Genomic DNA, 12,572 nt, shown 5'->3' on the forward strand with positions numbered 1-12,572 from the left:
GGGGCTCAAACCTACAACCCTGAGCTCAAGTCACATGCTTTTTTTTTTTTTTAATTAATTAATTAATTAATTTTTAAATTTACTCCAAGTTGGTTAGCATATAGTGCCACAATGATTTCAGGAGTAGATTCCTTAATGCCTCTTACCCATTTAGCTCATTCCCCCTCCCACAACCCCTCCAGCAATCCTCTGTTTGTTCTTTGTATTTAAGAGTCTCTTATGTTTTGTCCCGCTCCCTGTTTTTATATTATTTTTGCTTCCCTTCCCTTATGTTCATCTGTTTTATATCTTAAATTCCTCATGTGAATGACATCATATATTTGTCTTTGACTAATTTCGCTTAGCATAATACACTACAGTTCCAGCCACGTAATTGCAAATGTCAAGATTTCATTCTTTTTGACTGCCGAGTAATAGTCCATTGTGTGTGTGTGTGTGTGTGTGTGTGTATATATATATATATAGATATAGATATAGATATAGATACATATAGATATATGTATATCTATCTATACGTATAGATAGATAGATATATATCTTCCTTATCCATTTATCCATCGATGGACATTTGGGCTCTTTTCATGCTTTGGCTGTTTGTTGATAGCGCTGCTATAAACATTGGGGTGCATGTGCCCCTTCGAAACAGCACACCTGTATCCTGTGGATAAATATCTAGTAGTGCTATTTGCTGGGTTGTAGGGTAGGTCTATTTTTAATTTTTTAAGGAACCTCCATACTATTTTCCAGAGTGGCTATACCAGTGTGCATTCCCACCAGCAGTGCAAAAGAGATCCTCTTTCTCCACATTCTTGCCAACATGTGTTGTTGCCATGTTGTTAATGTTAGCCATTCTGACAGGTGTGAGGTGGTATCTCATTATGGTTTCCATTTTTTTTTTTAATTTTTATTTTTTAAAATTTTATTTATTTTTTAAATGAAATTTACTGTCAAATTGGTTTCCATACAACACCCAGTGCTCATTCCAAGAGGTGCCCTCCTCAATGCCCATCACTCACTTTCCCCTAACCACCCCCGCCATCAACCCTCAGTTTATTCTCAGTATTTAAGAGTCTCTTATGGTTTGCCTCCTTCTCTCTCTGTAACTTTTCCCCCCCCTTCTCCTCCCCCCTGGTCTTCTGTTGAGTTTCTCAGGATCCACAAGGAGTGAAAACATACGGTATCTGTCTTTCTCTGCCTGACTTTTTTCACTTAGCATAACACTCTCCAGTTCTATCCATGTTTCTACAAATGGCCAGATTTCATTCTTTCTCATTGCCAAGTAGTGTTCCATTGTATGTATAAACCACATATTCTTTATCCATTCATCAGTTGATGGACATTTAGGCTCTTTCCATAGTTTGGCTATTGTTGAGAGTGCTGCTGTAAACATTGGGGTACAAGTGCCCCTATGCATCAGCACTCCTGTATCCCTTGGGTAAATTCCTAGGAGTGCTATTGCTGGATCACAGGGTAGATCTATTTTTAGTTTTTTTGAGGAACCTCCATACTGTTTTCCAGAGCGGCTGTACCAGTTTGCATTCCCACCAACAGTGCAAGAGGGTTCCCGTTTCTCCACATCCTCTCCAGCATCTATAGTTTCCTGATTTGTTCATTTTGGCTACTCTGACCGGTGTGCGGTGGTATCTCAGTGTGGTTTTGATTTGTATTTCCCTGATGAGGAGTGACATTGAGCATCTTTTCATGTGTCTGTTGGCCATCTGGATGTCTTCATTGGATAAGTGTCTTCTGTTCATGTCTTCTGCCCATTTCTTCACTGGATTCTTTGTTTTTCTGGTGTGGAGTTTGATAATTTTTTTATAGATTTGGGATATTAACCCTTGATTCGATATGTCATTTGCAAATATATTCCCATTCTGTTGGTTGCCTTTTAGTTTTGTTGATTGTTTCCTTTACAGTGCAGAACATTTTCATCTTGATGAGGTCCCAATAATTCATTTTTGCTTTTAATTCCCTTGCCTTTGGAGATGTGTCAAGTAAGAAATTGCTGTGGCTGAGGTCAGAGAGTTTTTTCCTGCCTTCTCCTCTAGGGTTTTGATAGTTTCCTGTCTCACATTCAGGTCCTTCATCCATTTTGAGTTTATTTTTATGAATGGTGTAAGAAAGTGGTCTAGTTTCATTCTTCTGCATGTTGCTGTCCAGTTCTCCCAGCACCATTTGTTAAAGAGACTGTCTTTTTTTTCATTGGATATTCGTTTCTGCTTTGTCCAAGATTAGTTGACCATACATTTGTGGGTCCAATTCTTGCATCTCTATCCTATTCCATTGGTCTATGTGTCCATTTTTGTGCAAATACCATGCTGTTTTGATGATTACAGCTTTGTAGTAGAGGCTAAAGTCTGGGATTGTGATGCCTCCTGCTTTGGTTTTCTTCTTCAGTATGACTTTGGCTATTTGGGGTCTTTTGTGGTTCCATATGAATTTTAGTATTGCTTGTTCTAGCTTCGAGAAGAATGCTGGTGCAATTTTGATTGGGATTGCATTGAATGTGTAGATTGCTTTGGGTAGTATTGACATTTTAACAATATTTATTCTTCCAGTCCATGAGCACAGAATGTTTTTCCGTGGTTTCCATTTGTATTTCCCTCATGATGAGTGATATTGAGCATTTTTTTCATGCATCGGTTGGCCATCTGGATGTCTTCTTTACATCCAGGGAAGTGTCCCATTCTTGTCTTTTGCCCATTTCTTCACTGGATTATTTGTTTTTTGGGTGTTGAGTTTGATAAGTTCTTTATAGAGTCACATGCTTTTCTGATTTAGCCAGCCAGATGCTCCTAACTTCCTTATTTTTGAAAGATTAAAGTAATTATCTATCATCACAGAAATGCTGTGTAACAATCATAAAATGTCAGCAGTGTGTAGTAATAGGCTTGTTCTGGGTCCACTACCATAGATTGGGTTTGGCCTGGGTGGCCCTACTCCAGATGTCTCTCATTCTTCTCCTGGGGTCATTAGAGGCCCAAGAAAGTAAACAAAAGCTTGCCAGTCTCCTTGAGGTCTAAGCTCAGAACTAGCACATAATCACTTTTACCTTGTACTAACAGCCAAAACAAGTCACAGCCAAACTCAAAGTCTGAAGGCAGCTCAGTATACCTTACCCACAATGGGATATCACTGAGGTATTACAAGGCCAAGGTTATAGGAAAAGGTAAGGAATTGGGGCCAAGAATACAAGGTACTGCAGGTGCTTTTAGGAAAGTCAAAAAGTTAACACTAAGATATTATTTTAAAAGTTTAAGTAATTATAAAATCTCTTCTCATCCAATTCAATTAGGAGCCATTAATGTCACATATACCACGGTTCCTGGAATGTTGAGTCTAAAGAACCAAACAGAAGGAAACCTTGCTGAGCCAGATGTTGACTTTATCTCAGTGGTTGGCTTTCTGATTTTAGAAGAAGGGGAAACAGCAGCAGCCATCAACATTACTATACTTGAGGTAAAACTATTTTGCTATTGTTATATTAAATCCAAATAACCACAAAGAAAGTAGAAATTGATGGAATATTCTAGTACCTTTAAATCAGATTATTTCCTTTTGTGATTTTTTTACAACCACACTGGGGTTTCTGTTCTTGTCAAAATAGGCTGGTCTGTTGTGTATTTTGTTATAGAAACATCTCCTGATAAAGAGAACTTCTTTAGGGCAGTCCCCTTTAAGATAGGCATTGTCTTACGAGATTCCAGGGAAGCATTTTGATTACTCCAAAGGATTCGTTGGACCAGCAAATCTGTGTAGGTCAGCATTTTAGTTGTTAGGAATGGTTAAATTAGAGATAGTGAGAAACTCACTGGAGGCTGATGGCATAAAATGTGATTACGGTCAAACTTAAAGTTATCACTGGTGACTGAAATTACATTTTAAATGATTTTTCATCTTGTAAAACCTCATGCTGTTTTGGGACCCAGTGCTTCAGCTACCTGCATACGTTTCCGAAAGGTTTATGAAAGTAGTATGTATGGAGAAGGTAGGAGATGGTATGTATGTGTGTTGGAGGGAAGACCATAAATACTGCTTTAGAAAAATAATTTTCAACTAGTCTGTATTTTGGGGCTTCTGTTTTTGAAAAGGTTTTATTTGCTCAGAAGCTTTTTACTTAGAAAGTAAATTTACTTAGAAAATTCTAAGTAGTGTAAACCATTCATCATCTGAAGTTAGTAACTCTTAAACTTTGTTGATTACCATTGCATAGTGACCTCATACAGTAGTATGAGATCTCTAGAGCCTTAAGATAAAAGGTAATACTCAGCATGTGACATGTAACACGATTTGGTAAAAACAAAACAAAACATTAAGCCAAATCTTCTTTCAAATATGTAACCTATTAATACAATAAGTAAATATAAATAAATGGATTATTCCTTAGATATGATAATTTTTAAAACAGAAAATATGTAGCCAACGCTTCTTTTCCTTGCAGAGTCTAGTTTTATGAACATAGAGTTTCCAGTTTACCTTTTTTTTCCTCCCTAGGTCTTTGTAGCCCTTTCTATTCCCTGAGTGGCATGAGGTTAAGAGACTACAGGCCTGTACACAGAAATAAGCCAGGCCTGGGTTGGGGGACAGGGTGAGCAGTGATAGGGGAGTTGCTGCATGAGAGTGAGGAACAGTGGGGATGAGTAAGGGACTGTCCCTTTTACATAACTGATTCTATAATTCCCATTGGTCTGTATAGTATAGAAGATAGTTTAGAGACCATTTCCTATTTTTTCACAATGAAATACATCTCCATTAAATAAAATGAATAATACAAAATGTATGTACTGACACTATGCGCGCACACACACACACACACACACACAGAGACATTGGGTTTTTATGTAAATATTGTTGACTGTCTTGTCATGATTGACAGGGGTTTTGCTAGTCCTTAAGTTTTGGATATCTGCCTTATTTTCAATGCTGTTATGGGAACTAGTGATTAAAAGTAATAGTGTATTAAAATTAACCATCACAGGGGTGCCTGGATGGCTTAGTCGGTTAAGCATCTGACTTCATCTCAGGTCATGATCTCACAGTTTGTGAGTTCGAGCCCGCATCGGGCTCTGTGCTGACAGCTGAGAGCCTGGAGCCTGCTTCGAATTCTGTGTCTATCCCTTTTTTTCTACTCTTCCCCCTGTTTATGCCCTTTCTCTCTCTCTCTCCCTCTCAAAAATCAATAAATAAACATTAAAAAATTAACCATCACAAATAGCTATCACTTTTAAAGGACTCTCTGTAGGCTAGGCACTCCATACTCATTATTTTTAATCATTATTACAGTCCCCAATTGTTTCCCCCATGGTGGAAGCTGAGGCTTTAAGTAACTCACTTAAAATTACAGAATTTGGTGTTAGGTCTCCTTGACTGTGAAGTCTGTATTTTTTTTTCATGGTATTGTATTCCACATTCCAATCATTGGATAGTAAGGTAATTTAAAACCTTCTTTTCTTCCATTATATTTAAATTTTATTAGTTTTGTATATTTGTGTTATTGGTTGACATATCAGTTTAGGAAAAAATATATTAGCAGTTTTGTGTGTTGAACCTAATAACTTATCGTACAATAGGTGTAAGTTTATACTTTTATTATTTTTTTTAAATTTCAGCTTTATTGAAATACTATATACTGCATGGTATCACTTATGCAGAATCCAAAATATATATAAAATTGTAAGATATTTAAAATGTATATTGTGATTTTTTTAAAAAAAAGTTCATTTACTTTGAGAGAGAGAACATGAGCAGGGGAAGGGGCAGAGAGAGAGAAAATCTTACGCAGCTTTCCACAGCATCAGTGCAGAGCCTGACGGGGGTTCAAACTCACAAACTGTGAGATAATGACCTGAGCCCAAGTCAGATGCTTAACCGACTGGGCCACCCAGGTGCCCTTGTGGTGATTTGATACATGTATACATTGTGAAAGAGATTCCTCCTATCTGTTTAATGGACATATTTATCACCTGACCTGTTTATCTTTTTTTGTGTCTGAGAATTTTTAAAATTTCAATTATATGATAACAGTGTTATTACCTATATAGTCACTGTGTTTTACATGAGACCCTTGGACCTTATTTATCTTAGAGCTGAGTTTGTACTCTTTTACCAACTTCTCCTTATTTCTCCCACCCCCCCCAGCCCCTGGCCCTGGCCACCAGTTTGCTACTGTCTGTTTCTGTGAGTTTAACTTTCTTTCTTTCTTTCTTTCTTTCTTTCTTTCTTTCTTTCTTTCTTTCTTTCTTTTTTTTTCAGATTCCACATATAAGTGATACCATGCAGTATTTGTTTTTCACTGTCTGGTTTATTTCACTTAGCAAAATGCCCTCTAGGTCCATCCATGTTGTTGCAAATGGCAGGATTTCTGTCTTCCTTGTGTCTGAATAATATTCCATCATGTATATATACACCACATCTTCCCCATCCATTCACTCATTGATGGACACTTAAGTTTCTGTATCTTGGCTACTGTGAATAATTCTGCGGACATGGGAGTTCAGATATTTCTTCGATACCCTGTTTTTACTACCTTTGGGTATATACCCTGGTGTGGGATTGCTGGATTATATGGTAGTTCTATTTTTAATTCTTTGAGGAACCTCCATATTGTGTCGCATAGTGGCTGTACAAATTTGCATTCCCACCAACAGTACACAAGGGCTCCCTATTCTCCACATCCTCACCAATATTTATCACTTGTCTTTTTGATAATAGTCATTCTAAGAAATGTAAGGTAATGTCTCATTCTGGTTTTGATTTGCATTTCCATGATGATCAGTGATATTGAGCACCTTTTCCTGTATGTGTTGGCCACATCTTTCTTGGAAAAATAACTAGATCTGTTGTACATTTTTAAATCAGATTATTCATGGGGTTTTTTTGGAGGGAGGGGCTGCTGAGTTGTAGCAGTTCTTTATGTATTTTGGATGTTAACTCTTTATCATATATGTGATTTGCAAATACTTTCTCCCATTCCATTGGTTGTCTTTTCATTTTGTGGATGGTTTCCTTTGCTGTGCAGAAGCTTTTTAGTGTGTTGTAGTCCCACTTGGTTATTTATGCTTTTGCTTTTGGTGTCAAATCTGAAAAAAACATCATAGCCAAGAATGTTTATTTAAAATTTTAAATCTTTTCTATTCTAGCTTTGCATTTTTATACTTGTTGCTATATACTACTTAAGTGTATATATTTACCAGATAATTTTAAAAACTGCTTGTGAGAGGTCATGACTTTGAGAGCATAATTATAGGGAATTTAATGGATATAATTTTTGCAGGACGACATACCAGAGCTAGAAGAATATTTCCTTGTGAATTTAACTTATGTTGACCTTATCATGGCTCCTTTAACTTCATTTCCTCCTAGACTAGGTATGATTTTTGTTTGTTTTCATTTATTCACTGCAAATGAAGTAAAGTTATTCATTTTTAAATCAGAAGTAATCGCTTATAATACTTGTTAATCTCAGCTATGAAAGAAAATATAGTGAGCTTTTAGGTTTATTTTAATTTAGAGATTGTCATCTGTTGCATTTTTGTACATTGGACGTCATAAACACATTCAAGAATTATTTATTGTGTCATGCTTTCTAAATTTTACAACTATTTATGATGAAATTTGTAATCTTAAAAATAGAATTAGTTCTTAGGCATTTTTCCTGTTAAAATTTAATTTGCTATTTTTATTAGATCTCCAAACTGTCAGATGATTTTATTTTTCTTTAGGGTAAGCAGTACTTTTGTTTGTTTATTGTGTTCTCTGCTTCTTTTTTGACCTTTTACCTCTTTCTTTTCATGCTTTAGAAAAGATTCACTTTATTCATTACAGACTGAAAGGTAAAACTTGAACCTCAGTATAGATTTACGTAGATTACTTTAACAAGGTGTATTCTTATTTTAAAACACAATCTTTAGTGTGCAGTTTGGGCATTTAGTATTGAGAATTTTGTCTGAAGCTTGTAGGTATGATGGCCTGGGAAGTGTGGGCTGTGAGCCCTGTGGTAGCCTGTTCCCCCTCCCTTGGTTAGAAGATGGGCTGGATGGCGGGAAATTAGCCTGGGTTCAAGGAAGATAAGCATGGCCAAGAGGAGTAACCTAAGGAATAAGTTTTCCTCATTCACTTGTGAGACTCAGTATGACAACTTTGAAAATAACAGAAGAGAATAATGAGTTTATAACATATTACAGTAAGAACCTTGGTTTGCGAGTGTAATTTGTTCTGGAAACATGCTTGTAATCCAAAGCACTCAAATATCAAAGCAAATTTTAAGAACCATTGGCTCATTTGTGATCATGTGACATTTGGCGTCATATACTACTCATATTGCAAGTCATTGCCTGTTTATCAAGTTAAAATTTATTAGAAATGTTTGCTCATCTTGCAGAAAACTCGCAGAACAAGTTATTTGCAATCCAAGGTTTTACTGAATGTGAAAAGGTTTGGTTCTTTTACAAAAGGAATTTATGACTCCAGTGACTAAGCTGTTTATATCCAGTATTTATTATAAGATAATTACTGTTCATGCTAAGAAAACTTACTTCATATTTCTTTATACTCATATTAGAGGTAACTTAAATAGTGTAACTTCTGTTGAGTGCTTTCTAATGCCCCTGTTTCAAGTGCTTTATATGTCAGTACCATCATTCGTTACACTTGAGCATTTTACAGATGAGGGAGTGGAGGCTAGGAGAAGCTAAGTAACATGCCCAGAGTCACACAGTGAGGAGATGGTGGAGCTGGGCTTATGCTGTGAAGCCTCTAGTCTGATGGACACAAATTTTGATTTTATATTCTTTTCTTGACAATGTTCTCTTCGCTCAGAGAGAATTACGCCCTCCCCACCTAGGCCACTGTTAGAAGTATCATAAGAGTAAGGTAGAGCCTTCAAATTTTAAAGGGGAAAGGACAAAATATTAAAAAACTAAACAGGGACACGGTTAATATTTCAAGACTGAATAATGAATACTGGGAATATACTGAACTTGGTAGACCGAGTATAAGTTAAAAAGGGATAAAACTTCAGTCTTAGTCTCTGTGCCACCTAACCTTCCCCCATCTTTCCGTTTTGTCTCACCTTGTATCCCTGTCTCTCCCTGCTTCTCCTTAAACCTGCACTTTTCTCTGCAGTACTTATCGCCTTTCTCTTCCCATTCCTTTCTCTTTTCTTGTTCTTTCTACTTCGTCCAGTGGTCCCTATTTTCCTTTCCTCTTGAAATGGATTAAAATAATAGAAATAAAACCATAACCTCAGTTGCTTATTTTATATTGTTCTCAGTTCATTAGATTTCAGTAAGTGGGTGTTCTTGTTAGGAAAAAGTTTTCTTATTCAAATATTATAAGCATTTATATTTTATTTTCTTAAACATCTTTGAGTAATGTCTATGATATCTCTATATTAGAAATTATATGATCTCAAAGGATGGTCTTTAAATTCTGTGTCAAATCATTCTTTTTTAATCATTTCTATTTAAAAATATATTTCTGTGTTGTTTTCAGATTCAGAGGGCTTGACTGCACAAATTATTATTGATGCCAATGATGGTGCTCGAGGTGTAATCGAATGGCAACATAGCAGGTAAGACCAAAGCTGTGTAAGAGTCCTTTTCTGAGTTTCAGATTTTTTATCTACTGAATAAAATCTTACAAGGAAAAGATTAATGTATTATGTTTATTTTAGGTTTGCAGTAAATGAAACCAAAGGAAGTTTAACATTGGTAGCTCAGCGAAGCAAAAGGACTCTTGGCCATGTTTCCTTGTTTGTATATGCCCAGAATTTGGAAGCACAGCTGGGGCTGGATTACATCTTCACCCCATCGGTGAATTCCTTGTGAATTATAGTGACTTAGGTCTTGTAGTAATAAATCTGAAAGTAATGAACTATTATGTATTGCATATTAAATTAGGGTAGAAGACTTCTACGTTATGGAATAGCTCCCTTCACTATTTTAGTAAAATTTGTAAATTTTTAGTTCTAAACATTATTCTCTATTTATTTTATTCATTTATTATTTTGTTTTAATATTTGATATTATTTTATTCACTGTCTTATTGCAATATATGATAATGGAGAACACAAGTTATTGTGTCAAAGAATTTATATCATTATATTTATATCATTAGAAACATATTTTCTGGAGTGTTTCTTATGCTTCTTGAAAGTTTAAGGTTTTTAGTTTTTAAGTTTTTATTTTATTTTATAGTAATCTCTACACCCAACATGGGGCTCAAACTCACAACCCTGAGATTGAGAGTTGTATACTCTACTAACTGACCCAGCCAGGCGTGCTGAAAATTTTAAGTCTTTTATTTCTTTGTTTTAATTTACTGAAACACAATTAGTGTTTTAAAATGCTTTTTGATTTGTCTCTTGGTGCCTTTTATTCCTCAGTCAAATGTTTACTTTCTTCTCTTTCTCCACACATTTTACTTTTTAAACTTAATGTTGTCAATTTAAATAAAAAAGGTCAATAAAAAATAAGGGAAAATCCCTTATTTTTATTAAAAAGTTTATTTCATATTGCCAGCCATATTGTATTTTTGCCAAATATTCTGTGAAAAATCAATCATATATTTATATATAATACCACCTACTTTCACTTTCTTGTCCAGATTCTTCATTTTGTTGATGGAGAAAGGTATAAAAATATTGACATCATGGTTCTTGATGATGACATTCCAGAAGGAGCTGAAACATTTCAGCTGATTTTAACAAATCCTTCTCCTGGACTAGAGCTGGGGGAAAAAACAATAGGTAATTAACAATTTCTTATATACAGTTCACTTTCACCCATGATGTTTTCCTAAGATGGAGGCACTTGTACAGGGATTAAAGTCTTGATAGTTTTCTATGCTTAGAATAAAAAGCATTTTAAATTCAACATTTTGGAATCCCTATGTCAGTATAATAGTCCTTCCAGCCTTGTGTAGTTGTGTGTGTTTGTGTGTGTGTAAAACAAAGAAGTAGGCTCGTAGTAACAATTATATTAAGTCATTTCTGTAGCTACAAATTAAATAACTAAATGTCTTTCATTTAGAATTTAAATTCTTCTCTGGTTTCCTGTTTACCAATAGAGGGAATGACAAGTTGTTTAGTATCATTTTATTGCTATAGTATTTTCACATAAAGTTGAAGTATACTGATACCTAAGACATTATGGGAGCCACAATTCTTTGGAGCAGTTTGACATTGTTATGAAATGTCATACTAATTTACTGCTTGTTAGATATGATACTGACTGCTTAGAGAGGGTAAAAAAGAGAGGAGAAAACTTCATGGAAATATAGAACTTGTAGGATTGGAAGGTCTCTTTAAAAGTCACTTAATTTAGTTTCTGTGGTGATATGTCAGGTGCATTTAGAAGACCAAGAGTTGACTGACTCTTCAACCTCTTGTTTTAGCTAGTGGCTGAGAGTTCTTTGGGATTCCCTTAATTTAATTAACCTTTATATTCCTAAATTATTGGTCTATATGTGAAAAAAATTTTGATTTGTAATAAAAAACATGAAAGAATCTTGAGTAATTCAAGAACTGGGTTTTACTTTTATTGCCATATTAATAAAACAGATTGATATTTCTGTGTATTTAGAACCTTTCTTGAGTCTACAGCCATTGTTTCAAATTCAGAGTATGTTGAAAATATACTTTAAAACATGTTTATTTATTTTGAGAGAGAGAGAGAGAGAGAGAGAGAGAGAGCATGAGCAAGGGAGGGGCAGAGAGAGAGAGAGAGAGAGAGAGCATGAGCAAGGGAGGGGCAGAGAGAGAGAGAGAAAGAGAGAGAGAGAGAGGAGAGAGAAAATCCCAAGCAGGCTCCGCATTGCCAGCATAGAGCCTGATGTGGGCTCAATCCCATAAACTGTGAGATCATGACCTGAGTCAAAATCAAGAATGGGACACTGACCAACTGAGCCACCCAGGCACTCTTAAAATATATATTTTTTTGTACATACAACATAGTGGGTTGTATGTAAAGGGTTGTAGGAATGGAAATGATGTGTTGATTAAGAATCTTTTATGTATAAACAATAGAAAACCCAATTCAAATGGACTTAAAGGTAATTTATTGACTCATTTAATCTGAGGGTCCAGAGGCATACACAGTTTTAGATGCAGTGGTACCAGGACTTAACATGCCACCAAAGACCTTGTTGTTCTCTGCCTCTTCTCCTTGCCTTTTGGCATATTGGCTTCCACACAAGGCTAATGTTACTTGTCACAAGATGATTATCCACATCTTCCTTTTACATTCTATGTAATAGGAAAGAAGAGCACTCAAACTTAAGCATTCCTAAAAAAGGCCTAATACAATTCTGTTTGGAATTATGTAGGTTATATGCCCACGACCATGAGGACTATCTTATTCTGTCAGGTTTACTTTATACTTGCGATTTTCTGTTTTTAAATCTAAAAACAGTCCTCAGTGCTTTGATAGTGGGTGATTTCTTAAACTATGCCCCATTAATCAGCCTTTAGACCATTTCAAAAATTCCATAAAATATCAATAAATATTCTTATATATAAATCTTTGTATATATGAGTAATTAAGATCATCTGTTGAGTACATTGGGTATTGAGT

The 12,572-nt window shown here is 35.4% G+C and overlaps 1 protein-coding gene across 1 annotated transcript in view; it reads left to right on the top strand.

Annotated features, from left to right (window-relative positions):
- ADGRV1 (adhesion G protein-coupled receptor V1) overlaps positions 1 to 12,572 on the top strand; it is a 556,489-nt gene that overhangs the window by 125,488 nt on the left and 418,429 nt on the right. Inside the window, exons 39-44 of the mRNA XM_042956620.1 lie at positions 3,296 to 3,459; positions 7,274 to 7,367; positions 7,800 to 7,832; positions 9,493 to 9,571; positions 9,674 to 9,812; positions 10,606 to 10,747. Coding sequence (XP_042812554.1) covers positions 3,296 to 3,459; positions 7,274 to 7,367; positions 7,800 to 7,832; positions 9,493 to 9,571; positions 9,674 to 9,812; positions 10,606 to 10,747 — 651 coding nt within the window. The remainder of the gene's footprint in view (positions 1 to 3,295; positions 3,460 to 7,273; positions 7,368 to 7,799; positions 7,833 to 9,492; positions 9,572 to 9,673; positions 9,813 to 10,605; positions 10,748 to 12,572) is intronic.

Source organism: Panthera tigris, chromosome A1, assembly GCF_018350195.1.
Source record: "Panthera tigris isolate Pti1 chromosome A1, P.tigris_Pti1_mat1.1, whole genome shotgun sequence".
Classification (NCBI taxonomy): domain Eukaryota; kingdom Metazoa; phylum Chordata; class Mammalia; order Carnivora; family Felidae; genus Panthera; species Panthera tigris.